Source organism: Pituophis catenifer, unplaced genomic scaffold, assembly GCF_029215685.1.
Source record: "Pituophis catenifer annectens isolate HBS135680 unplaced genomic scaffold, rPitCat1.0.hap2 SCAF_3, whole genome shotgun sequence".
Taxonomy (NCBI): domain Eukaryota; kingdom Metazoa; phylum Chordata; class Lepidosauria; order Squamata; family Colubridae; genus Pituophis; species Pituophis catenifer.
The window spans coordinates 3,793,379-3,821,254 of record NW_027256883.1 but is presented as its reverse complement, the minus strand read 5'-3'; the positions used below and the strand labels follow the sequence as shown (position 1 = coordinate 3,821,254).

Genomic DNA, 27,876 nt, shown 5'->3' with positions numbered 1-27,876 from the left:
GAGACTCAGGGCGGCTTACAATGCGTAAAGCAATAGCCTTCATACTTTTGTATAAACCTGCTTGGTAGGGCTTTTGGCTGTTGCAAGTTGAGGACTATCAGTATTCTGTTTAAAGAAATCCAGCTCTTCCTTTTTTTTTCTTGGTTCTTGCTGTTGTGATTCTTTTGCTCCACTTCTGTCCTCACTCCGCTTGCTTTGTGGCTTCTTCACAGAGACAGATGACTCCGCCGTCTTTGTGGTGGGCACGGTGATTTATCGCAACCTGGCTGGGATCCTGGGCCTGCAGAGGTAAAGTGGATATAAATATATATATATATTTCATATACATCCATGAAGATGGAGAGAGGTGGTGAAAAAAGATGGTGTGATGACCTGGGGCAAGGCACAAAGGCAACACAATCAGCTGATAGTTCAAATTGCCCCTTTATTGTTCCAACTTTCCCCCAAGCACTCCCGCGTTGATGGCAAGTCCCAGAGCAAAGTGATCACACACACACACATCTCCAGCAGCTTCTGGCTGCAAGTAGTCCAGCAAAAACGCTGTGAGCACAACAGCTGCAAAGTAAGAAATCCAGCGGGGCAAGGGAATAAGTCAATGAGTCCAGGAAGCAAAGGGACAAGGCAATTAATCCAGGAAGCAAGAAATAAAGCAAGAAGTCCAGGAAACTCCAAATGTCGGCAATGGCATACAAAACTCCATGAATTCAGTGTTTGTTCCCAACAAATGCCCCTCCCCATAGCGTCTCTTTAAAGCTCAATCCCCAGGTGTGCCTTGTGAAGAGGGGCGGGGCGCTTCTCTCCCGAGTCATTGGGTCAGCCTGCACTGTTCCTGCCTTCTCTCCAATTGTTCTGTCCCCGTCTCACACATGCACACCAGCAGTCGACCAAGAGTTAAAATAAACCAGCAGACAAGAATTTCCTTTGATAACAAAATTGGCAGCAACCCAGTGGCTGCTTGCCAAAAGTTTTTATTTACAAAGGGAGGTTTATCTCCTCCGACTGAAACATCAAAGTAAGCCCATAAAAGCCAAAGAATAGTCAAGTCCAGTCCAAAAATCAATCCAAGCAGAGCATATAACAAAGTTCCAGAAATGCAGAATGACTTGCTAGCTTTCAGTTTTGTCCGTCACAAAGCCTGAATGGCCACCACACCCCCTTTTATCCCCTGTGGGGTGTGGTCCAGTGACTCAGCTTAATCTCTGGCATGCCTCCTTCTCTGCTGCACGTGCTTGTCTTTCCGACACTGTCGGGGATGCAGCCAAGACTTATCTCCGTTGCTGTCTTAACTGCGGCTGCTCGGAAGTGCCTGGCTCCTGGCCTATCTCTTGGCCTTCGGAAGACACCTGAGACATTGCCAGAGAGGAGGGTCCTGGAGAGGGAGGCCTTGCCAACTCCTCTCCTTCACTTTTGGAGTCTTCTCCCTCCGATAAGATGGGCTCGGGGGTCGGAGTCACAACACCAATCTCCATGCTCAGGGATCAGGAGGGGGTGATCCTTGCTCATTGCCTGAGCTCTGTCGCTCCTTATGTTCACTGCTTGCCCTCTCTTGGTCATTCTGCCCCCGTTCCTCCTTGCCTACAAGCCATCCCAATCCTGAAAAGCCCTGGCCTAACTTAGCCTGCTCCTCCCCACATTTCTCCGAAGCCAACGAAGCCACCCCCTCGATCTCCATTGGCTCCAGCTCCAGCTCAGATTCAATTTCCGAGGGCATGACAGATGGTCTGTTGCTGTGTTTGGAATCTCCTCAATGAGAGCTGACCATGACTTTGATCTTCCACTTTTGACCTCCTGAATTTAGTTTTGGCATATGGATTGTAGCTAATAGGAGAATAAACCTGGCCTTCTGGGCTAGCTAAATCAAGAATCATATGTTTGCAGGGATCAATTTGTCGAGGAATTTGCACAGCAGCTGTCCAGACGCAGTCGGAGACACCGACACAAACTTATAGCCTTATATATAAATATAGTTAACATTTAAATTTACAACAGTCTTTGCCATCATCCAGAAAAGGAAGAACGTAAGATAGTCAGGAACACAGGAACATGAGATAACTCTAAAACTGTATACAGAACACACAGACGAAAAAAGTGGGAAAATTTATTGGAGGTCTTTATTGTATTCCTGGCATTGTTGCCTTTACTTTCTGTCAGGGAATTGTGCAGCAGCAGCTATCCAGATGAAGTTGGAGACACTGACACAAACTTGTAGCCTTTTATATAAATATAAATGTAGTTAACATTTAAATTTACAGCAGTCTTTGTCATTATCCAGAAAGAAAGAAAAACACACAAAGATAGTCAGGAACACAGGAACATTGTGAGGTAAATTAAACAGTATACAGAGACACAAAAGAAAAAGGCGGGAAAAAAGGGAAACACCCCCTTTATACTTACAGCAACCAATCGTAGCGTAGATTACCTCATGCATGAGTCAGCACTCCCTAACTAATCAACTACAATTGTGTGTTCTGTGTTTCACTTTCTTCTCCTTGTTGAGGAGCTTTTCAAATGCCTTTTGTTGACCACAACAGAGTATTTAATATATTGGGTTTGGGGCCTAATCAAGAAAAGCTCATATGATCTTCTAAACTACCAACCTAGGAGAACCATTGGCAGCTTTGAATAAGAGTTTGGTTTCCTACTCCCTCACAGAAAAGTGTTTCTAAACCTTGATGACTCTAAAATGAGTGGACTTCAATTCCCAGAATTTCCCAGCCAGCCATCGCTGGCTGGGAAATTCTGGGAGTTGATGTCCACCAATGTTAAAGCCACTAAGGTTGAGAAAAGTTGTCAAAAATTTCTCCCCATCAATGCTTTTCTTCTATCTGGATGCATTTTAACCACATCATAAGGACATCAAGCCTGAGAGGACGTCTCTGTGGAAAATTAACACATCCTTTGCTATTTCTTCATTGGCACATCGTACCTCACTGCACTGCAGTAGCTGTTTCAGCAATGACTTGCTGACTCAGATGTACTGAGCCTATAGATCCAAAAGGGCCTTCGGAGAGAACTAAAACCTCATTCCACAGCAGAGGGTTGGAAACTCTTGCTTTTTTCAGTCAGAGCAGGGAATCCACAGTGCATCTCTAAAAGCCGATCCAGTGATCCCAAAGGGATCTGCAGATCCCAGTCCAATAAAACTACAGCTGCCTCTATTCTTTGCAGACTTCAGCAGGGGGTTATTGTCTACAGGTATCATGAGAATGAAACGGGAATCATAGCTGAAATCTCTTGTTTGATTCTCACTACAAATCCGTTAACTACCTCGTGTCCTCCTCTCAGCTGGAAAGCAGAGATTGATTTAAAAAAAAAGGACCACTACCAAGCAATTGTAAATTCCAGGTCTCCAATCAATAGGTGGAGTTGTTTATAGACATGGGGATTTTACTGTACAGTTCCTGATTTTCCAGCCTGCATGTATAGTGAATTTACTATATGGTTGACGTCCCCAAAGGGATACTAGAAGTTCGTTTTCTTTTCTCAGCTGCAAGAAGAAATAAAGATGGTTGGCGTGAGAGACCAGCAAAGAAATAATGAATCTTAGGGAAGGAGACAGTGATGAAGTTGGACAATTATCAAGAAGTCCTAGGCTGCATTAATGAGAGGGATAGAATCAAGACCACATGAAGTTGTTGATAGCACTTTAGAAGGTCTTGGTAAGGCCACACATGGAATACTGCATCTGGTTTTGGTCACCATGATGTTAAAAAAGATGTTGAGACTCTAGAAAGAATGCAGGGAAAAGCAACAAAGATAATTAGGGAACTGGAGGCTAAAACAGGAAGAATGGTTGTAGGAATTGGGTACGTCTTTGTTGTTGTTGTTAGTTGCAAAGTCATGTCCGACCCATCGCAACCCCATGGACAACGTTCCTCCAGGCCTTCCTGTCCTCTACCATCCTCTGGAGTCCATTTAAGCTCACGCCGACTGCTTCAGTAACTCCATCCAGCCACCTCATTCTCTGTTGTCCACTTCTTCTTTTGCCCTCAGTCTTTCCCTGCATTAGGCTCTTCTCCAGGGAGTCCTTCCTTCTCCTTAGGTGGCCAAAGTATTTGAGTTTCATCTTCAGGATCTGGCCTTATAAAGAGCAGTCAGGGTGGATCTCCTCTAGGACTGACTGGTTTGATCGCCTTGCGGTCCAAGGGACTCGCAGGAGTCTTCTCCAGCACCAGAGTTCAAAGGCCTCCATTCTTTGGCGCTCAGACTTCCTTGTGGTCCAACTTTCACAGACATCCATTGCAACTGGGAAAACCATAGCCTTGACTATAGACACTTTTGTTGGCAGGGTGATGTCTCTGCTTTTTAGAATGCTGTCTAGATTTGCCATAGCTTTCCTCCCCAGGAGCAAGCCTCTTTTAATTTCTGGGCTGCAGTCCCCATCTGCGGTGATCTTGGAGCCCAGGAAAATAAAATCTGTCACTACCTCCATTTCTTCCCCATTTTTTTTGCCAGGAATTGAGGGGGCCGGATGCCATCATGTTAGTTTTCATAATGTTGAGTTTCAAGCCAACTTTTGCACTCTCCTTCTTCACCCGCATCAACAGGCTCTTTAGTTCCTCTTCGCTTTCTGCCATTATGGGTATGTCTAGTCTAATGAAAAGAAGGACTAGGGGTGACATGATAGCAGTGGTGCAATGTCTTAGGGGCTGCCCCAAAGAAGAGGGGGTCAGTCTATTCTCCAAAGCACCTGAAGGCAGGATAAGAAGCAACGATTGGAAACTAACCAAGGAGAGACGCAAGCTAGAACTAAGGAGGAATTTCCTGGAAGTGAGAACAATTAACCAGTGGAACAACTTGACTCCAAAAGTTGTGGTTGCTCCATCACTGAAGGTTTTTAAGAAGAGATTGGACAACAATTTGTCTTTTTCCCGCTTGAGCAGGGGGTTGGACTAGAAGTCCTCCAAGGTCCCTTCCAACTCTGTTATTCTGTAAGGTTTCAATAACAGTCAACCAATTGTATTTTCAGTAGCAAGCTAGACATTGGAATAGAACAGCTAGAAATGAAAGCTAGACATTGGAATAGAATAAGAGAGAGTTAAAAAGTAACTAAAGTTAAATTGTAGGCTGGTAAATGGTTGTTAAGAGTACGGGTAGTCCTTGACTTACAACCCATTCATTTAGTGACCGTTCAAAGTTGCAACGGCACTGAAAAAAGTGACTTACGACCATTTTTCACACTTACGACCATTGCAGCATCTCCATAGTCAGACAATCTGAATTCGGACGCTTGGCAACTGACTCATGTTTATGACTCATGTTGCAGTGTCCCGGGGTCAAGTGATCCCTTTTGCGACCTTCCAACAAACCAAGTCAATGGGGGAAAGCCAGACTCATTTAATGACCTTGTTACTCATTTTACAACTTCACCTTAACAACTGTGGCAGGAAAGGTCATAAAATCGAGCAAAGCTCACTGAACCAATGTCTCTCTTAGCAACATAAATTTTGGGCTCAGTTGTGGTTGTCTGTTGAGGACCACTTGTATCATGGACTGCAAGAAGAAGAAGAAGTTATTCAGTTCGGAGCCAATCAAGGCTTGTCTGGTCCTTGGAGATGGCAATCATCCAGCAAAAGTTCACATACTTTGGGTACGTGATGTGGGCAGCTGATGGTCTGGAAAAGAAAGTGAGCGAAGCAAAAAGACATCAAGGGTGGAAGGACGAAATGACATCTTGGCGTGTGTAGCAGGATGAGCTACACATGATGCTGGAGACAAGCTGAGATGGAGAACATTGGACTATAAACTCCACAAGAGCCCAGATCTAACTGAGTGCCCCTGCACTGGCTGGTCTCTCTTGTTTTTTGGTCAAGATGAACACCCAACGTGAAGAAACGTTCATTTTTGAGCCCATGCATCTGCAGACTTTGACAAAGCTGTTTCCGTGGAACGTTTAATATGGAATTTGCCTAGAGTTTTAGTGTCTTTCTTTCTTTAACGTATCTCTAAGTTGCTTTGAATGACAAAGATCCCATCAAGGCAACTTGCAGGATTAAAATCAATAAGATGAGAATTTTAGCAAGGTTAATAGTCCCCAATTAAAATCTCTCTGAATCTTCCTTTCCTTTCCTTTCCTTTCCTTTCCTTTCCTTTCCTTTCCTTTCCTTTCCTTTCCTTTCCTTTCCTTTCCTTTCCTTTCCTTTCCTTTCCTTTCCTTTCCTTTCCTTCCTTTCCTTTCCTTTCCTTTCCTTTCCTTTCCTTCCTTCCTTCCTTCCTTCCTTCCCTTCCCTCTCCTCTCCTCTCCTCTCCTCTCCTCTCCTCCCCTCCCCCCTCCCCTCCTCTTTTCCCCTCCCCTCCCTCCCTCCACTCATCTTCCTTCCTTCCTTCCTTCCTTCCTTCCTTCCTTCCTTCCTTCCTTCCTTCCTTCCTTCTCCTTCTCCTTCTCCTTCTCCTCCTCCTCCTCCTCCTCCTCCTCCTCCTCCTCCTCCTCCTCCTCCTCCTCCTCCTCTCTTTAACAATATAGTGGAGACTTTACCACTCAGCTCGGGCATTCAAAAAGATAATTAAAATCTCTTTTTCTTATTGTTAAAAACAGTGTGTTTTGTTTTTTATAATTAATTTTTCATCACTGACAGACTGAATGCTATCTGTACAATTTCTTTGTCCACTTACTGATATTATACCTTTGCATCATTCTTTATTTCCTTTTATTTCCTCTTTTAAAAAAATTAAATCTCTAAAAACCAGGCGCACACAAATGTGATTTCAGGTTACTAATTGCGATCTTTGAGGGTTTTTAAAAAGCTAGCTGTGGGGGAACCTGAGAAATCCAATTTATAAGGCATTTCATAAGCATGAATCTTTCTTCTTAATGGTCTCCAAGAGAGGCTCAGAGGGATGATCTTAAATTAATGATAGTGATGATATTAAATGAGAGTGATGGTATTAAAATAATAATAATATGCACGTTGCTCAGCAGTGCATATCTACTGTTGCTCAGCATGTGTAGAGATAGTTTAAAAATCAGCAGGTTGAAGCACACAGTTCTGGAAAGTGTAAACAGCACACTATGATATTTTGATCTGATTTTCCGTAAGCGTAATACATTTCAGGACTGTAACACACTCCAAAACATCCAGTTTTAGTTGCCATGATTTTTAAAAAAAGATGTGGAGACTCTGGAAAGAATGCAGAGAAGAGCAACAAAGATGATTAGGGGACTGGAGGCTAAAACATATGAAGAACGGTTGCAGGAACTGGGCATGGCTAGTCTAGAGAAAAGAAGGACTAGGGGTGACATGATAGCGGTGTTCCAAAATCTCAGGGGCTGCCCCAAAGAAGAAAGGATCCTGTTCTTGAAAGCACTGAACTGAACAAGAAGCAACGGATGGAAACTAATCAAGGAGAGAAGCAACCTAGAACTAAGGAGAAATTTCCTGACAGTGAGAACAATTAATCAGTGGAACGGCTTTGCTTTCGGGAAGTTGTAGGTGCTCCAACTCTGGAAGTTTTTAAGACGAGATTGGACAACCATTTGTCTGAAATGATCCTACTTGATCATCTGCTCTTCAAGCCTCCAATGATGGAGCCCCCACAACTTCTGGAGGCAAGTCGATTAATTGCTCTCACTGTTAGGAAATTCCTCCTTTGTTCTAGGCTGATTTTCTCCTTGATTAGTTTCAGAGTAAGAACCAGAGTTGGAAAGATCATTGGAGGACTTCTAGTCCAACTGTCCTCAGATGCTTTGGAGAATGGGTTGACCCCCTTTTCTTTGTGACACCCCTTACATATCGGACCACTGTCATCCCCTAGTCTTCTTTTCAGTTGACATCTGTCCATTATGCGGAAAAAGGAGGTAAAAATTCTTTGAAGGAATCACTCAAAGGACTGTTCTTCTGTTGACCTCTCTGAATACTCTTCCATCTCCCATCATTTATCTGTTTCCTTCCTTCTCTCTAGGAATACCACAGTACTCAATTCGCGCATCATCTCTGTGACTGTCAAGCCAGAACCTCAATCCCTGGTCGCCATGATGGAAATCGAATTCTCCCATTTGTATAATGTAAGTCATCGTTCCTGCCTTGGGACCACTGAGAAGGGAAGGATTTTGGGTGGGAATAGAACTTAGAACTGAAATGAATTTTTCTCTCTCGGTTGAATAATTTGCTGAGGAGAAAGAAAGAGGTCCCCGATCATGAAGTTACGACATCTTGTTATTCCGTGACTTCAATGTTCTTCCTCTTCTTCCTCTTCCTCCTCCTCTTCCTTCCTGCCAAACCCACTCCCTTTCATCACTGATGATGTTATACCTAGCTAGGTAATGAAACATCTGCAAGGAAACTACCAAGCTCAGAGAGCACCAAGGACCTCACCGTCCTCCTTCTCCCTCCTTCTCCTTTTGGGAAAAGAAAGGGAAGGTCCAAATCAGACTGCTTATATGGAATATTGTGTCCAATGCTCATGGACACATTTGAAGAAAGACAACCGTGAGCTGGGAGATTGACCAGGAAGCCTAAATGATGTGAAGATCAGCATTTGTGTATGAGTAACATCACTGCATTGATGATATTACCTAGTTTGGTAATGAAACGTCTGCAAGAAAACCAACAGGCTCAGAGGATACCAAGGATCCTACAGTATCCTCTTCCTCCTCTTCCTCCTCTCTGCAAGACCCATTACCTTCTAGCACTGAGGGTGTTACCTAGTTGGGTCATGAAACATCTGCAAAGAAACAACCGAGCTCAGAGAGCACCAAGGACCTCACAGTCCTTCTCGTCCTCCTCCTCCTCCTCCTCCTCCTCCTCCTCCTCCTCCTCCTCCTCCTTTTCTTCCTCTTCCTCCTCTTCTTCCTCCTCCTCCTCCTCCTCCTCCTCCTCCTCCTCCTCCTCCTCCTCCTCCTCCTCCTTTTCTTCCTCTTCCTCCTCTTCTTCCTCCTCCTCCTCCTGCAAGCCCCACTCCCTTCTAGCACTGAGTGTGTTACCTAGTTGGGTCATGAAACATCTGCAAGGAAACTACCGAGCTTAGAGAACACAAAACAGCCCAACCATGAGCTACAAATATTATCTTCTATGGCTTCCCAGGTCTCTCTACAACAGTGCTGATCTCAAGTAAACACCTACTGCACATTTTCCATTTGCCTATCCTGGATAGATACCTTTTTAAAAAAAAAATCAGGAAGGATCCACAATCTTTATGGTGTCCTGGAATCCATGAATAACGTCTATTTTTTCATTCGAGCAGAGCATTCGAGCTTGTGTACCGCTAACCTTGATTCCTAACTGTGTTTCCTCTGGCGTAGAAGCTGACACATCACATCCCCTGTCATTTACCTCTAACCCCCCTCAGAGAGGGCTTGCAACTTGGGCGTCCTCCTGGACTCACGGCTGTCGTTGGATGATCATATGACGGCTGTAGCCAGGGGGGGCTTTTATCAGGTTCGCCTGATCTCCCAGTTGCGTCCCTTTCTGGATCGGGACGCCTTGCGCACAGTCACCCATGCCCTCGTCATTTCCCGTCTGGACTATTGTAATGCTCTCTACATGGGGCTCCCCTTGAGAAGCACCCGGAGGCTCCAACTGGTCCAGAATGCGGCTGCGCAAGTGATAATGGGGGCGACTCGTAGCTCCCATGTAACACCTCTCTTGCGCGAGCTGCACTGGCTCTCAGTGGTCTTCCGAATGCGTTTCAAGGTGTTGGTTACCACCTTTAACGCGCTCTATGGCTTAGGGCCTGGATATTTACAGGACCACCTGCTGCCACTGACTGCCTCCCACCGACCGATACGCTCCCACAGAGAGGGCCTCCTCAGGGTGCCATCGGTCAAACAATGTCGACTGGCGACTCCCAGGGGAAGAGCCTTCTCTGTGGGGGCTCCTGCCCTATGGAACGAATTGCCCCCGGATATACGAAGGATCCCCGACCTCCATGCCTTCCGTCGTGCGCTGAAGACCCTGTTATTCCAGCAAGCCGGTCTGATGGGACAATAATTTTAATTGGGTTTTAAATATGGGTTTTAATATGGTTTTATAAGGGTTTTAGAATGGGAATTTTAAATTCGGCCAAAATTTGAATTATTTTAATATGGTTTTTAAATTTGTCTTGTATATTGTTTTATTATGGCTGTTCACCGCCCTGAGTCCTTCGGGAGAAGGGCGGTATAAAAATATAATTAAATAAATAAATAAATAAATAAATTTGAATTTTGTCAGGAGGAGATGTCAAAATGTAGGCTTTTTAGGCAAATTGGAAGACACACATCCACAAACATGGATTAAGGGACTGCCTGATTGATACGAGCATCACTCTGTGGATTGCACTCCGATTTATTATTTTATCTCCTTTTTTCTCTCCAATCAGGGGACCACAAATCAAACCTGCATTGTCTGGGATGAAGCTGATGTGTAAGTCAAGTGGGTTTGTTTGTTTGTTTGTTTGTTTGTTTCTGATTGAAAAAAAGCACAAATGTATTTGCTGGGGTGGCTGGCAAGAGCTGCGTTTGGAGGAAATGGAAGCTGGTCAGATGTGGTCTTCGCTGTTCGGTTCCATCCGTGTTGATTTGGAGTGATGGTTCCTGGCTAATGTAACATCGCCGTATGCCAGGCGTCCCCAACTCCCAGTCCATTCAAGCTGCTGACGAGCATGCAAAGCTGCATTTCTTAAAGGTGTACATGCCTGCAAGACCATCCCTTCCCTCCCCACCGCCATGACAGAGCCGAAAAGTTTGGGGACCACTGCCACACGCTAAATAAATTGCCTGATGGTCTTTCCCCCTTTATTTTTGTCCGTAGCTATTTGGGGATGTATTTGCAAAAAAAAAAAAAAAAACCCTAAACAACAAATCCTATTCAAGCATTCCTCAAGGTTGACTCAGCCTTCCACCTTTCCGAGGTGGGTAAAATGAGGAGCCAGATTGTTGGGGGCAGTATATGCTGACTCTGTAAACCGCTTAGAGAGGGCTGTAAAAGCATTGTGAAGCGGTATATAAGTCTAAGTGCTATTGCTATTGCTATTCCTCCAGATTTTGGAGCGCAAAATGAAGTTGAAAAAATAAAATAAAATAAACATAGACACATCCGCCAAGCTTCCGTCCTACATTAACGCAGTGTGATAGCATGGGAAAGAAATAGCAAGAGGTGAATACAGATGTTGGGAAATAAATCTGGTATTTACTTATTTTATTTTGTTTAGAAGAGTCTAGGAAATACATTAGGCCCATAACATGGAGAGGCTCTTCCTTATGAACGTAGATCAGGGGAAAAAAAAAAATGTTCAACAGCTTTTGTGGCTATTTTCTTTTGGAGAGTGAGAGACAGACTACCTATTGAGTTCAGCTTCCGAATTTGCATCATTTTTAAAAAGGTTGATGAAGCTTTCAGCAAAGGTTCCGCCTAAAATTACAGACGCTGTTCACTGATTTTGTGAGTGGAATGCCACCTGTCTGAATTCTTCCTTTTCCTTTGTATGTGTGGTACGTGTGTATTAATATATACTGTAGGTAGAAAGAATTAGAATTATTAGAATTCTTTATTGGCCAAGTGTGATTGGACTGACAAGGAGTTTGTCTTTGGTGCATATGCTCTCAGTGTACATAAAAGAAAAGATACATCCGTCAAGAATCATAAGGTACAACACTTAATGATAGTCATAGGGAACAAATAAGCAATCAAATCATACTAGGAAACAATTAGATAAATAGATGGATAGATGGATGGATAGATAGATAGATGATAGATAGATAGATAGATAGATAGATAGATAGATAGATAGATAGATAGATAGATAGATAGATAGAATTCTTTATTGGCCAAATGTGATTGGACAGACAAGGAATTTGTCTTTGGTGCATATGCTCTCAGTGTACATAAAAGAAAAGATACATCTGTCAAGAATCATAAGGTACAACACTTAATGATAGTCATAGGGTACAAATAAGCAATCAAATCCAGTAGGAGAAGGGCGGTATAAAAATCTAAAATCTAATAAAATAAATAATATTAGGAAACAGTCAATAAAAATTGTAAGGATGCAGCAATACGTTGCATTCATATCAGGGGTGGGTTCTACTTATCTTTACTACCAGTTCGCATCGTGTCCGCACATGCGCATGTGCGGAAGCTTCTGCATATGTACAGATCGCCTACGATGACGTCCGGGTCAGTAGGCGGAGCCTCCCGTCGGTTTTACTACCGGTTCGTGCGAACTGGTCTGACCCAGGGGCAACAACCACTGAGTCATACAGTCATAAGTGGGAGGAGATGGGTGATGGAAATGATGAGAAGATTAATAGTAATGCAGACTTAGTGAATAGTTTGACAGTGTTGAGGGAATTATTTGTTTAGCAGAGTGATGGCATTTGGGGGAAAAACTGTCCTTGTGTCTAGTTGTTCTGGTGTGCAGTAGCGTCATTTTGAGGGTAGGAGCTGAAACAATTTATGTCCAGGATGCGAGGGGTCTGTAAAAAAACACATTTCCATCATAAGCTCATCTGCATTTAGATAGATACTTAAGCTGTATAGTTACGTATGGCTTTTCTATTTTTTTCCCCTTTTGATTGAACAAACCCGGTCTGCGCTAATGGTTAATTTCTCCTCAATCACACGTCCCAATGTTTACACTTGAGTTGGATGTGACAAAAAGGAACCACCGAGGGCTGGGTGAACTGGTGCAATAAAAAAACAGGCTTCTTGGAAACACGAAAGAGATCGTTGTCGATTTCAGAAAAGGCAAGGCACAGCCACACACTCCTGTGTGGGTTTATGATTCACCTGTGGAGGTGGTTATCTTAGCAGCATCAAGTTTCTGGGTGTGCAGCTGACGAGTAGGCTGGCTTGGTCGCTCAACAGTGAGACCCTGGTGAAGCGGGCACAGCCATGTCTGCCTTTTCGGCGTCACATGAGAAAAGTACATGTTCCTTGTCTGTCCTTACCACTTCCTATAGAGCTGTGATGGCGAACCTATGACACGCATGCCAGAGGTAGCACACACAGCCCTCTCTGATGGAATGCGAGCTGTTGCCCCACTTCAGCTCCGCTGGTCTTTGGGTCGCTGCTGCACATGCGGTGGGGGCAGGGTGCATGCATGCATTTTGGGGGTTCGTGCATGCACGTGCACCAGGGGTGAAATCTACTTACCTTCCTTATCGGTTCGGAAGTGCATGTGCCGCGCACACACGCTCGCCTCACTCGCTCATGCACGCACATCACATCCACGCACAGACCCTCTGTGCATGCATAAAACCTTCTGCACATGCGCAGAAGGTAAGAAACACATTACTTCCTGGTTAAAACCAGGAAGTAATGACACCCCGGGCGGGTGGGCGGAGCCTCGCGCCGCCATCGCTACTGGTTCTCCAAACCAGTTGCTACAATTGCTACTGGATCGCACGATCCGGTCTGAACCGGGAGCATTTCACCCCTGACGTGCACGCTCTTTGGGCACTCGGTCCGGAAAAGGTTAGCCATCACTGCTATAGAGGGATGATCGAGAGCATCCTGTCGTATTGCATTACAGTCTGGTTTGGAAGCATTAGTCCTTCAGATGGGAAGGCAGTGGAGAGTTTAGTTTAGTTTAGTTTTATTAAATTTGTATACTGCCCTACTCCCGAAGGACTCAGGGTGGTGAACAGGCACAGGATAAAATACAGAAATTTAATTTAATTTAATTTAATTTCGAATTTATATACCGCCCTTCTCCCTGAGGACTCAGGGCGGTGTACAGCCAAGATAAAAAACATAGAATACAAATATTAAAACATTTAAAAATATATATAAAATTTGGCCCAAAAAATTAAAAATCGCAGACTAATTAAAAGAATTTAAAAATTTTAAAAATTTCTTCTTAAGCCAACCCGGCTTGCTGAAAAAGATAGGTTTTCAGGGAACGACGGAAGGCATTGAGGTCCTGGATTCTTCTTATCTCCGGGGGCAACTGATTCCAGAGGGTGGGAGCCCCCACAGAGAAAGCCCTCCCCCTGGGGGCCACCAGCCTACATTGTTTGGCTGATGGCACCCTGAGGAGGCCCTCTCTGTGGGAGCGCACGGGTCGATGGGAGGTCATCGGTAGCAGCAGGCGGTCTCGGAGATAGCTAGGCCCTATGCCATGGAGCGCTTTAAAGGTGATAACCAACACCTTGAAGCGCACCCGGAAGACCACCGGGAGCCAGTGCAGCTCGCGCAGGAGTGGTGTTACATGGGAGCGCCATGTTGCTCCCATCACTACCCGCGCTGCTGCATTCTGGACCAGCTGGAGCCTCCGGGTGCTCTTCAAGGGGAGCCCCATGTAGAGAGCGTTACAGTAGTCAAGGCGAGAGGTGACGAGGGCGTGAGTGACTGTGCACAGGGAATCCCGATCAAGAAAGGGCCGCAACTGGCGAATCAGGCGAACCTGATAAAAGGTCCCCCTGGTAACAGCCGTCAGATGTTCCTCCAAAGACAGCTGTCTATCCAGGAGGACTCCCAGATTGCGGGCCCTTTCAGTGGGGGCCAAAGACTCGCCCCCAATAGTCAGTGATGGAGTCAACTGACTATATCGGGATGCCGGGAGCCACAGCCACTCAGTCTTGGAAGGGTTGAGCCTGAGCCTGTTCCTCCCCATCCAGATCCGCACAGCCTCCAGGCACTGGGACATCACTTCAAGGGCATCGTTGGGGTGGCCTGGGGTGGAGATGTACAGCTGGGTGTCATCAGCGTACTGGTGGTATCTCACCCCAAAGCCACGGATGATCTCGCCCAGTGGCTTCACATAAATGTTGAACAGAAGGGGCGAGAGGACCGATCCCTGCGGCACTCCACAAATGAGAGACCTCGAGGTCGACCTCTGCCCCCCTGCCAACACAAACTGCGACCGGTCGGAGAGAAAGGAGGAGAACCACCGTAACACGGTGCCTCCCACCCCCAACTCTTCCAGCCGGTGCAGCATGATACCATGGTCGATGGTATCAAAAGCCGCTGAGAGATCTAATAGGACCAGAACAGAGGAATAACCCCTGTCCCGAGCCCTCCAGAGATCATCAACCAACGCGACCAATGCCGTTTCCGTGCTGTGCCCAGACCTGAAACCCGACTGGAATGGATCCAGATAGGATGTTTCCTCCAGGAATTGTGGAAACTGTTGCGCGACCACACTCTCAACAACCTTCGCAATGAAGCGAAGGTTGGAGACAGGACGATAGTTAGCCAATATTGCTGGATCCAGGGACGGCTTCTTGAGGAGAGGCCTCACCACCGCCTCTTTCAGGGCAGCGGGGAAGTGAATACAAAAGTTAAAAACAATTTAAAACCAAATTAAATAATTTAGCCCACGACAATTAAAATCCCAATAAATTTAAAACAAATTAAAATTTCAATTTAAAATTTAAAAGAAAGGGGAGAAAATTAGGCCAGGCCGGCTTGCTAGAATAAGAGGGTCTTAAGAGCACGGCAGAAAATGCGCAGATCTGGAATCCTCCGTACCTCCGGGGGGAGCTCGTTCCAGATAGTGGGTGCCCCCACAGAGAAGGCCCTCCCCCTGGGGGCCGCCAGACAACACTGCTTGGCTGATGGCACCCAGAGGAGCCCCTCTCTATGAGAGCGTACCGGCCGGTGGGAGGCTATTTGTGGTAGTAGGCAGTCCCGTAAATAACCAGGTCCTAAGCCATGGAGCGCTTTAAAGGTGGTAACCCAAACCTTGAAGCGCACCTGGAAGACCACCAGGAGCCAGTGCAGCTTGCGCAGGAGAGGTGTTACACGGGAGCGCCATGTTGCTCCATAATCACCCACGCGGCCGCACTCTGCGCCAGTTGGAGCCTCCGCGTGCTGCTCAAGGGGAGCCCCATGTAGAGAGCATTACAATAGTCCAGGCGGGAGGTGACGAGGGCATGAGTGACTGTGTGTAGGGAGTCCCGATCCAGAAAGGGACGAGAGAGTGGTGAGGACAGCGGAAAAGATCATTGGCAGTTCACTCCCCTCTATCCAGGACATGGCATGTAAGTGATGCTTGAACAGGGTCCGTAGGATTGTCTGGGATGCTAAACATATAAAGAACAGTTGCTGGAATTGGGTATGTCTAGTTTAATTGACAAGAAGGACTAGGGGTGACATGATAACAGTGTTCCAATATCTCAGGGGTTGCCACAAAGAAGAGGGAGTCAAGCTATTCTCCAAAGCTATTCTCTTCTTTGTGGCAGCCCCTCAAATTTTGGAAGACTGCTATCATCTCACCTCAAGTCCTTCACGTCATTAGACTGGACATAACCAGTTCCCTCAATCATTCATCATATGGTTAATTGTTGACCAAAGAAAATATTGGGTAAACTTCAACCAACCTCTGCCTCTCTCTAAGCTCAAGGTACTTTACAAGAGGCCCTTGACTTATGAGTGGTTGCTTAGCCACTGTTCAAAATTGCAACGAAATCCAAAAAAAAACCCAACCTCTGAATGGATGAGAAAGAGAAAAGGGTGGTCTCTGGTTGACAGTCAAGCCTGTTTATCCCCATTTCTCCTTTCTAAACCTCCCCTTCCCAGTTTCCCCTTTTTCATGTTCTGAATTTCTCACAATGCCAGAGAAGAGCTGGCTGGCTTGGGCAATTCCATGTGCCAACATGGCCTATGGCTTCATGGAGCCACTTTGTCTGTGCCTGGGAGGAGGAGGGGGGAAGGAGGAGGAGATTGAGGAAGAGGAAGAGAGGAGGAGGAGAAAGGGAGGCAGAAGGGGAGGAAAGGAGGAGGAAAGGGAGGAGGAAGGGAGTAGGTGGAGGAAGGAAAGGAGGAAAGGAGGAGGGGGAAAAGGAGGAGGAAGATAGGAGGAAGAGGAGGAGAAAGGGAGACAGAAGGGGAGGGGGAAGGGGAGGAGGAGGAGGAGGAGGAAAGTAGGAGGTGGAGGAAGGAAAGGAGGAGGGGGGAAGGAGGAGGAGATTGAGGAAGAGGAAGAGAGGAGGAGGAGGAAGGGGAGGAAAGAGAGGAGAAAGGGAGGAGGTGGAGGAAGGAAAGGAGGAAAGGAGGAGGGGAAAAGAGAGGAGGAAGATAGGAGGAGGAGGAGAAAGGGAGGCAGAAGGGGAGGGGGAAGGGGAGGAGGAGGAGAAAAGGAGGAGGTGAGGAAGGAAAGGAGGAGGGAGTAAGGGAGGAGGAGGAGGAGGAGGAGGAGGAGGAGGAGGAGGAGGAGGAGGAGGAGGAGGAGGAGGAGGAGGAAAAAGGGAGCCAGAAGGCGAGGAGGAGAAAGGGAGGCGGAGGGAGAGGAGGACATGGCTTTCAGCTCCTACATCTCTTCCATGACCCCCATCCCCCCACTACCTTTCACCCACCCACCCACACTCCTCCTTCCAAAAAGAGTCTGCCTGTGTGTGTGTGTGTGTGTGTGTGTGTGTGTGTGTGTGTTGTTGAGTCCATTCAGAAAGCTCCCATTTCCCAATTGTGTTTGGCTCCAGTTGTGTCCCAGCCAAAGGGGCCTCTCTACAGGTTTCCATGCTTACCAGTCACACAAATCTCTTCGGTGCTCAGCCCTGAAAGTTTAATCGACTCTACAGGGAGGAGGGGAGAGAGTTGTGAAGAGGGAGAGCAAGGAAGGGAGGGGAGGAATGGAAAACCGAGAGCGGAATTCCCGGAATTAAAAAAAAAAACAGAGAAGGCCACCGATCCTGAATCCCCAATGAGATACTTCCAAGACAGCCAGGGGCAGAGGAGACCATCACACACCCTGAACAGGAGTCAGTTCAGAAAGTTGGTAAAGTTGGTATAATGTTCCTCTGTCCTCCAGCCCTGGGATTGGGCAGGTGTAAGAAGAAGCTACAAGCCGAGATTTGTGGTTAACAGGGCAGATGAAGCATTCTTTAGGGTTTGTGGGTTGCACATTATGTTGCTACCGGTTCGCCCCGCGTGCGCGTCCAGTTCGCACATGCGCCTGCCTTCCGCACAGGCATCTGGCCTTCCGCGCATGCGCCCTGCCTCAAAAACATCCCTAAATAGGACGGCATAGAGCCGGGGCAGGTGGGGGCGGAGGGGCATCCGCGATTTCCATTACCAATTCAGGCGAACTGGTCCGAACCGGCTGAATACGATCTCTGGTTCTAGCAGAAGCTACAAGCCATGATTTTGGATTGACAGGACTGATGAAATATTCTTTAGGATCTGAAGGGGGAGGTGTAGGGAAAACCCACAAGCTAAGATTTCAGATAAAGCTTTCGTTAGGGTTTGAATGGGAGGCTGTAGGGAACACTTACAAGCTGAGATTTGTGGCTGAAAGGAGAGATAAAGCGTTCTTTGGAGTTTGAATGGAAGGCTGTAGGGAGAACCTACAAACTGAGATTTGTGGTTGAAAGGAAAGATAAAGCTTTCTTTAGGGTTTGAATGGGAGGCTGTAGGGAGAACTTACAAGCTGAGATTTGTGGTTGAAAAGAGAGATAAAGCGTTCTTTGGGGTTTGAATGGGAGGCGGTAGGAACTTTGGTATAGATGGATGGATAATCGAATAAGGGAAAGATAAGAGATAGTGTAAATACCAGAACGAATAGGTAAGTAAGGAGGCACTATAACAAAAGAATGAATTTAATCTGTATAGAAAATACCACTCGATTTTATTTGTATTGTATTGTAATGTAATATAATAAAATTTATATATTAAAAAATCATTCTTTAGGGTCGGAAGCAGTGGTGAAATCCAATTTTTTTTTACTAGTGGTTCTGTGGGCGTGGCTTGGTGGGTGTGGCTTGGTGGGCGTGGCAGGGGAAGGATACTGCAAAATCCCCATTCCCTCCCCACTCTGGGGCCAGCCGGAGGTGGCATTTAATGGTTCTCCGAACTGCTCAAAATTTCCGCTACCGGTTCTCCAGAACCTGCTGTCAGAACCTGCTGGATTTGACCGCTGGTCTGAAGGGATGCTTTTGGGGAGTGGATCTCTGGGCAAACGGGAACAGCCTCCTAGAGTTGACTTGATCCACTCATTGTAGGAACTAAAGCCAGTGAGGATTACAAGAAGGACGTTGTTTTGAGATCAGCACACAGGTGACTTTGAGCTCAACAAGCTGGGTTTTGGGGTTTCCAAAGCAGGGTTCTTCCTCCATAAAAGGCATCAGGTGATGGGAGTGGAAGAGAGCAGAATAATTTGCTGGATATTTTTACACAGAATCTATCTCTAATGTTGATGTGATATCCATGTGCACTGAGGTCTGTTATATGCTCTTGATTGTGGGGTGCTCCTCTTTGAGCTTGGTTATTTTCTTACAGATGTTTCATTACCCAACTAGGTAACATTTAACTAGGTAAAAAGAGCCTTGATGGTACAGTGGTCTAAGCACCCTGTTATTAACACAGCTGCCTGCAATTACTGCAGGTTCGAATCTCACCAGGCTCAAGGTTGACTCAGCCTTCCATCCTTTCTAAGGTAGGTGAAATGAGGACCCAGTTTGTGGGGGCAATAAGCTGACTTTGTATAAATATACAAAAGGATGAAGGCTATTGCTTAGTGCATTGTAAGCTGCCCTGAGTCTCCGGAGAAGGGCGGCATATAAATCAAATTAAAAACAAAAAACAAAAACCATCATCAGTATTAGAAAGGAGTGGGATTTGCAGGGAGGAGGAGGAGGAGGAGGAGGAGAAGGAGGAGGAGGAGGAGGAGGAGGAGGAGGAGGAGGAGGAGGAGGAGGAGGAGGAGGAGGAGGAGGATGACGACGACAGTGGGATTCTTGGTGCTCTCTGAGCTTGGTTGTTTTCTTACAGACGTTTCATGACCAGTCAAGGTAGCATCATCAGCACTAGTGCGTGTTGAGCTCACTTTGTGTTTATATACAGTAGTGTGCCCTGCCAGTGTTGGTGGAGGTTTGAAGCTTGTATGGCCAATCTGGCAATTTTTTTTAAAAAAAATATTTATACTTCATTGCTGATCTTCCCACGGCCTTGCCAGAATCAGAATGAAACAGATTTTTGAGGGTTGCAATTCTTTAGCACTCTCATCGCAAGTCAAAACCCATCTGCCTTTACCCAGTTCTTTCCAGGAACTAAACTCAGCAGAGGCTTCTCCAACGTGATAAAATACAAGCCAGGAAGGAAGGAAGGGAAAAGGAAGGAAGGAAGGAAGGGAAAAGGAAGGAAGGAAGGAAGGAAGGAAGGAAGGAGGGAGGGAGGGAGGGAGGGAGGGAGGGAGGGAGGGAGGGAGGAAGGAAGGAAGGAAGGAAGGAAGGAAGGAAGGAAGGAAGGAAGGAAGGAAGGAAGGAAGGATGGATGGATACTGGGTGAGGAGGAACAAGGAATAAGAGCCTTGGTGGCACAGCAGACTAAAGTGCTGTTAACTAGCCAGCTGCCTGCAATTACTGCAAGTTCGAATCTCACCAGGCTCAAGGTTGACTCAGCCTTCCATCCTTTCGAGGTAGGTAAAATGAGGACCCAGATTGTGGGGGCAACAAGCTGACTTTGTATAAAAAAAGAACACCACTTGGGGGGGCCCGAAAGCCCTACTAAGCAGATATATAGAAAAGTATGAAGGCTATTGCTTAACGCATTGTAAGCCGCCCTGAGTCTCCGGAGAAGGGCGGCATATAAATTGAACTAATAAATAATAAAATAAAGGGAAGGGAAGGGAAAGAAGGAAGGCAGGAAGGAGGTATGTGTGAGGAAGGAAGGAAGGAAAGAAGGATACTGGGTGAGGAGGAACAAGTGGGGAAAGGGAAGGGAAAGAAGGAACGCAGGAAGGAGGTATGTGGAAGGAAGGAAGGAAGGAAGGAAGGAAGGAAGGAAGGAAGGAAGGAAGGATACTGGGTGAGGAAGAATGATGGAAGGAGGAAGGGAGGGAGCCAGGTGGGGAATTCTGGGAGTTGAAGTCCACACATCTTAAAGTTGCCAAGTTTGGACCCTCCTGCTTTAGGGAACTATGGAGGAAAATGTTTCCTGGATGTTTTCCCCAGAAAGTGGAACAAATACTATTTTGCTCTCCATCTCCTTTTAATTAGAAATCTCCTCCTCCTAACTTGAACCCGGCCCGTATTTCTTGAGCCCCTGCCCTGCTCTGCTACCCAACCCAGCTTTGCAACGGAGTGGAAGGAAGGCAGCTTTGACACTCGATGTCGCTTTTTTTGCAGTCCATAAACGTGGAGATAAGGATGGGGATTATCTCCTTTTGATCCTGATTGATGAAGCAGAGAAGGGAGACCCTAAATGGCTAGATCTTATTTCCCACCAAGATGGATTTTCCCGTGCTTTTTATCCCTCCTCTGCCAATTACCGGAAGGCAGAGCTATCAATGGCCCGCTGAATGCTTTTGGTCTCCGCGTTTATTATTATTTCTCTTTGTTTGTGGACCGTTTTTGCTAAGTCCGGGTCTGATTCTATAGCATCTCGGCTGAGAGCGCGATGCATTTGTCTAGAACGGGTCGGAAGAGAAATTGTCGGGAGACAGGGGTCTTTGACACAAATGCATACAAATGGGCTTATTAATGTTTCTTAATTGCTTATTGGGGGAGAAGGCAGAGATTTGGGCTGCTTCGGGAGATGTGTGTCATCTCTCAGGCTAGTTGGGTCGAGACAAGCTAAGAAAGATTTGAAAAGGAGGCCAGCCAGCAAAGGGGAAATTTTAAATTTTAACGAGAGGGAGGGAGGGAAGGAGAATGAGAGAAAGACAAAGAAGAGACAGAGGAACAAAGAATGAGAGAGAATGAGAGAGATAATGAAAAAGTGTGGGAGAGAGAAATGAGAGAGAGAGAGAATGAGAATTAGAGAAAGAGAGAAAGAATGAGAGAGAGAATGAAAAGTGTGGGAGAGAGAAATGAGAGAGAGAGAGAGAATGAGAATTAGAGAAAGAGAGAAAGAATGAGAGAGAATGAGAATGAGAGAGAAAGAGGGAGAATGAGAGAAAGAATGAGAGACAGAGAGGAACAAAGAATGAGAGGGAATGAGAGAGAGAATGAAAGTGTGTGAGAGAGAATGAGAGAGAGCGAGCGAATGAGAATTAAAGAAAGAGAGAAAGAATGAGAGAATGAGAATGAGAGAGAATGAGAGAGAGTGAGAGAAAGAATGAGAGACAGAGAGGAACAAAGTGAGAGGGAATGAGAGAGAGAATGAAAGTGTGTGAGAGAGAATGAGAGAGAGCGAGCGAATGAGAATTAAAGAAAGAGAGAAAGAATGAGAGAATGAGAATGAGAGAGAATGAGAGAGAGTGAGAGTGAGGGGGAGAATGAGAGAAAGAATGAGAGACAGAGAGGAACAAAGAATGAGAGAGAGAATTAAAAAGTGAGTGTGAGAGAAAATGAGAGAGATAAAATGAGAGAGGGAGAATGAAAGGGAGAATGAGAGAAAGAGAATGAAAAGGAATGAGAGAAAGTGAAAGAATGAGGGAGGGAGGGAGAGAAAGAGAGAGAATGAAAGAGAGAAAGAATGAGATACAGAATAAAAAATGATGAGAGAGAGGGGGAGAATGAGGGAGAGAGATAAAAGTTGGAATTAAAAAAAGTCGAATCAAACCCATGTTATTTTTCCCCCTAATAATCTTCACTGACCCCAGTTCCTTTTCAAACCACCTTTAATTTTAATCTCAGAGGTTAGATATAAGAGTGGGTAGAACCCACCAAGATATTTGGGTCAATTAAATGAATGAACATCCTCACCGCAAATTGCGATTGTGCCTTCCCAACAACTTCTCATAGACCCAAAGCTGCTTTTTCAAGAGGCAACGGGATTTTCTGGATTTTCTTTGAAGACGTTTTGCTTCTCATCCAAGAAGCTCAGAGGTGAAGAAGCTTCTTGGGTGAGAAGTGAAACATCTTCAAAGAAAAAAACATAAAGTCCAGCTGCCTCTTGAAAAAAGCATCTTTCGGGCAACCATGACCTGGATGACTGAGAATCTCCATAGACATCTTTTCATAGTGTTGTGGAATCACACAACACAGAAGTCCCATGGATGCCCTGTTGTGATACTCAAAACAATGCAACATGCTCTATGAGGAGCTACCCTTGAAAAGTATCTGAAGTGACCTGCATGTTTCTCAACAAGCCTAGATTTGTGAATGGGTCATATGTCTTGTGAGAACTGCATTGGCTGCCAATTTGCTTCTGGGTCGGTCCTGATTGTCACCTCTAAAGCCCTACATGGTCTGGGCCCAAATTATTTGAAGGACTACCTATTCCCAGTTAACATCTACCTGACCCACCAGAGTGGGGAGGCAGGATATGTTATAGGTCCCCTCTCTTAAGGAGGCCCATCTCTGGTGGGACCAAGAAGAATGGCCTTCTCCATGGGGGCTCCCTCCCTGTGGAACATCATCCCTGCAGAGATAATACTGACCCCCTCAATTGGACACTCTTAAAAGGCCCTGAAGACATGGTCCTGCCAACGGGCTTGAGGAACCCAACTAGATATGGAGCCCATCAAGTGGTTGGTTGGTTTGTTGTCACCAAGGGATTGAAGATTTATTTGCTTTTGTGTTGGAGTGACTCCCAGAGTCACTCTGAATGAGTTGGGCGACCGCATAAATCTTCTCCATAAATTTCTTAATAAAATAAATATATTTCACCCCATCTTCTCATTGCGTTCTGGCATCAGAACCCAATCTGATGTTGTAGCGTGCACCAAAACCAGCGATCGCTTCCCCACCTTGATGGTGAAATCCCTGGGAACAGCTGGATGCCATCAGCTTTGAGCCAGGATGACGCTCAACAGCAAATGAGAGGAAATGCACCTGGCGCCTTTGGAGGTTTGATTGATGGTTGGTTTATGCTCAGAAGCAGCAGGAGTTGAGAAGGCAATGAACGAGAAGGGGAAACCAGCAAGAGTCCTGTCAGCTAGAAGTGGCTGAGGATGGTTTATAAATCAAGATTGTTTATCAGAATGCATGGGAGTTATTGGGAAGAGTAAGGACCACACCTGGAACACTGCATCCAGTTTTGGTCACCACGTTACATAATAGATGCTGAGACTTTGGAAAAAAGGCAGAGAAGAGCAAACTAGCAACTAGCAACTTTCCTTTCTTCCTTTCTTCCCCTTATTCCTCCGTCCCTTGTTCCATCACCCAATATCTTTCCTTCCTTCCTTCCTTCCTTCCTTCCTTCCTTCCTTCCTTCCTTCCTTCCTTCCTTCCTTCCTACCCCTTACCCCTCCCTGCCTTGTTCCTTCACCCAATATCCTTCCTTCCTTCCTTCCTTCCTTCCTTCCTTCCTTCCTTCCTTCCTTCCCTCCCTCCCTCCCTCCCTCCTTCCTTCTTACCCCTTACCCCTCCCTGCCTTGTTCCCTCACCCAATATCCTTCCTTCCTTCCTTCCTTCCTTCCTTCCTTCCTTCCTTCCTTCCTTCCTTCCTTCCTTCCTTCCTTCCTTCCTTCCTCCCTCCCTCCCTCCCTCCTTCCTTCCTTCCTTCCTTCCTTCCTCTCATCCACCTCTCTCTACACTTCATCTCCACACCTCTCCTTCCTCTCCTCCTCCCCTCCCGTCTTCCAAATTTCCTTTACCTCTAGGCTGACCATTGCACCTTCCCTCTTGACTTGTCTGACCATACCCTCAGGACATCCCTGCCTCATAGCCTGTCCACTAAATTCAGACAGTGCAGTCTAGTGGTTGAAGTCTCGGACTCGGACCTGAGAATTCCAGATTGAAGTCCACCCGTTGGTCTGGAAGTATTTTGAGTCGCTTTTTAAGTCAACTCACCTTGCAGAGCTCTTGATATGCAGGACGAAGTGGGTGGGGGGGAAGGAATTGTCCATAAGCCAATTTGTAAAGAAGGTGGGACAACTCCAACAATGGAAGAGTTAAAATCCTTCCAGAAAAAAGCATGACCCAAATACAGGATTGATGCCATGAAAGATTTCCGAATGCTTTTAATGGGCCCCAGCCCCATCTTTATCAACTTCCCTTATATAGATAGTCCTCAACTTACAACATTTCGTTTAGTGACCATTTGAAGTTACAGCAGCACTAAAAAAAAGTAACTGACTATTTTTCACATGCCTGTTGGTTGCAGTATCCCCCTGGTCAGGTGATTCAAATTCAGACGCTGATTCGTATTTCTGACGGTCGCAGTGTCCTGGGGTCATCCCCTTTTGCGATCTTCTGACTGGCAAAGTCAATGGGGAAGCCAGATTCACTTAACAACCGTGTGACTTGCTTAACAGCTGCAGTGATCCACTTAAAGCTCACTTTGCAAATGTTTCGCTTAACAACAGAAGATGTGGGCTCAATTGCAGTCATGTTGTGGCCCGTCAGCGGCCTGTGCAGATTGTAGCTGATTCCAACAGTGAGGAGGCTGGAGTGGTGCTGCATCATCAGCCTGTGCAGTTGGCACTCAAGTCGGACAGTGAGGAGGCTGGAGAAGATGTGGTGCCAGGGGCGGGGATTCAGCCAGGGCCTTCAGAACCTCCAGAAGCTCCCTTAAGTGAAGAGGACGAAGAGGAGGAGCTTCTTCTCAATACACGGGCATGGAGAGCTGCCAAAAGGCAGGAGTGGCTCCTCAGGAGGAGGTCTCCTCGAGAGTAAGGCTTGGGGCTAATTGGCCACTCCCTTAGCCTATTTAAGGAGAATGCCACTTGCAACAAGCTGTAGGGAACAACTTTAATTCACTCTCCTTCACATCTGCAAAATTGCTTCTGGGCTTTCTGCCAACTCTAGTAAGACTGTGATTACCTTATCTTAGAATTCTGGTAGGCTGTTAAGACAGTTTATTAACAGCCTTTGTTTGATAAAGACTAAGTTATTTGAGTAAAATAAGCTTTGTATAGAGTTTGTGTGTCCGTAGCTGGGGCAGAACAAGTCATAAATCAAGGATTACTTGTATCCCCTTCATTCTGTTTCTCAAAGGCTGCGTCCCTTGGTCATCTGCATTCCAGATGGATTAGATGAATACCTCCCTGCTGGCTGGGGATGATAGGCCTTGGGCTTTCAGACAGACTAGCTGTCTCTTTTTGTGCCTTGCGGTGAACAAAAGAGAATTTCAGCAAGTCCCAGAGGTGTAAAAAACCTGGGTTTTGTAAAAGCTCCGCTAAGATTTTTTTTTCCCTCTGGCTCTTCGTTGCATGAATGAGTCTGTGGATCTTCAAAGAAAGCAGAAAAAGGTGACATTTGAAGAGTTTGAAGAGTCTGGCAGCAATATTTTGCCTCCAGCCAACACTGTATGGAAAAATGCTTCTCAAAGGAACATGTTCACACACCCCCCCCCTTTTCGTTTAACTGCTGCCAGTGAATGAATGCATCTGCGGGTTTATTTAGATGTGATTTATTCAGAATGTTTTGAGTGTATTTTTTGTTAATGTTTTAGGGTGTTTCAGCCCTGGAGGCTTTTAAGAAGAGACTGGACAGCCACTTGTCTGAAATGATACAGGGTCTCCTGTTTGAGCAGGTGGCTGGACTAGAAGACTTCCAAGTTCCCTTCCAGCTTTATTCTGATTTTTTTTTTTTAATTAGATTTATATGCCGCCCTTCTCCGGAGACTCAGGGCGTCTTACAATGCGTTAAGCAATAGCCTTCATACTTTTGTATATTTATACAAAGTCAACTTATTGCCCCCATAATCTGGGTCCTCATTTTACCTACCTTAGAAAGGATGGAAGGCTGAGTCAACCTTGAGCCTGGCGAGATTCGAACATGCAATAATTGCAGACAGCTGAATGTTAATAACAGGCGTTTAGTCTGTTGAGCTATCCAGGCTCCCTGATTGATTGATTGATTGATTGATTGATTGATTGATTGATTAAAATCCCATTTCTGGATTTTCTTTAAAATGCAACCTCTTTAGGACTCTGAAGATGGGCAAGTTGTATTTTAGGGTATGGAGTTCAGCATGATTTATCTGGGCTCAGAAGAACAGTAGGATGAGGTCTGCTGGGTACCAGGAAATAATAGAATCATAGGGCTGGATGAGACCTTGGAGGTCTTCTAGTCCTGCCCAAGGCAGGAGTCATTATACTATCTCAGACAAATGGCTGTTCAATTTCTTCTTGAAAACCTTCAGTGATGGAGCATCCACAACTCCAGGAGGGAAGCTATTCTGTTGCTTAATCGTTGTTCTGTCAGGAAATTATTCCTTATTCCCAGGTTGGATCTCCTTTCTGAGGAGCTTCTACCGATTGCTTCTTGTTCTACCTTCAGGTGCTCTGGAGAATAAGTTCACTCCCTCTTCTCGGTGACAGCCCCTCAAGTGATAGATGACAGCTATCATTTTATTTATTTATTTATTTATTTTATTTATTTATTTTTTAAAATTTGATTTATATGCCGCCCTTCTCATGAGACTCAGGGCGGCTTACAATGCGTTAAGCAATAGCCTTCATTCTTTTGTATATTTTATACAAAGTCAGCTTATTTATTTATTTATTTATTTATTTATTTATTTATTTATTTATTTATTTATTTTTAATTTGATTTATATGCCGCCCTTCTCCGGAGACTCAGGGCGGCTTACAATGCGTTAAGCAATAGCCTTCATTCTTTTGTATATTTTATACAAAGTCAGCTTATTTATTTATTTATTTATTTATTTATTTATTTATTTATTTATTTTTAATTTGATTTATATGCCGCCCTTCTCCGGAGACTCAGGGCGGCTTACAATGCGTTAAGCAATAGCCTTCATACTTTTGTATATTTATACAAAGTCAGCTTATTGCCCCCACAAACTGGGTCCTCATTTCACCTACCTTAGAAAGGATGGAAGGCTGAGTCAACCTTGAGCCTTGGAGAGATTCGAACCAGCAGTAAATTGCAGGCAGCTGTGTTAATAACAGGGTGCTTTAAACCACTGTAGTACCAAGGCTCTTATTTATTTAAATTTATTTATTTAATTTATTTATTTATTTATTTAATTGAATTTCTATACTGCCCTACTCCCGAAGGACTCAGGGCGGTGAATAGCCACAGAATAAAACACATAAATACAAAAATTTAAAATAGAATAAAAATGAATTAAATAATTTGGCTGAGACAAATTTAAAATACCCCATAATTTAAAAACAAATTAAAATTTACATTTAAAAAGGGGAGAAGATTTAGGCCAGGCTCCT

General features: G+C 45.4%; 1 protein-coding gene across 1 annotated transcript in view; it reads left to right on the top strand.

Moving 5' to 3' along the window:
- Positions 1-27,876, top strand: part of ADGRB1 (adhesion G protein-coupled receptor B1) — a 280,832-nt gene that overhangs the window by 145,246 nt on the left and 107,710 nt on the right. Inside the window, exons 14-17 of the mRNA XM_070939737.1 lie at positions 213-288; positions 7,900-8,002; positions 10,297-10,340; positions 25,069-25,353. Of these exons, the coding sequence (XP_070795838.1) occupies positions 213-288; positions 7,900-8,002; positions 10,297-10,340; positions 25,069-25,353 (508 nt within the window). The remainder of the gene's footprint in view (positions 1-212; positions 289-7,899; positions 8,003-10,296; positions 10,341-25,068; positions 25,354-27,876) is intronic.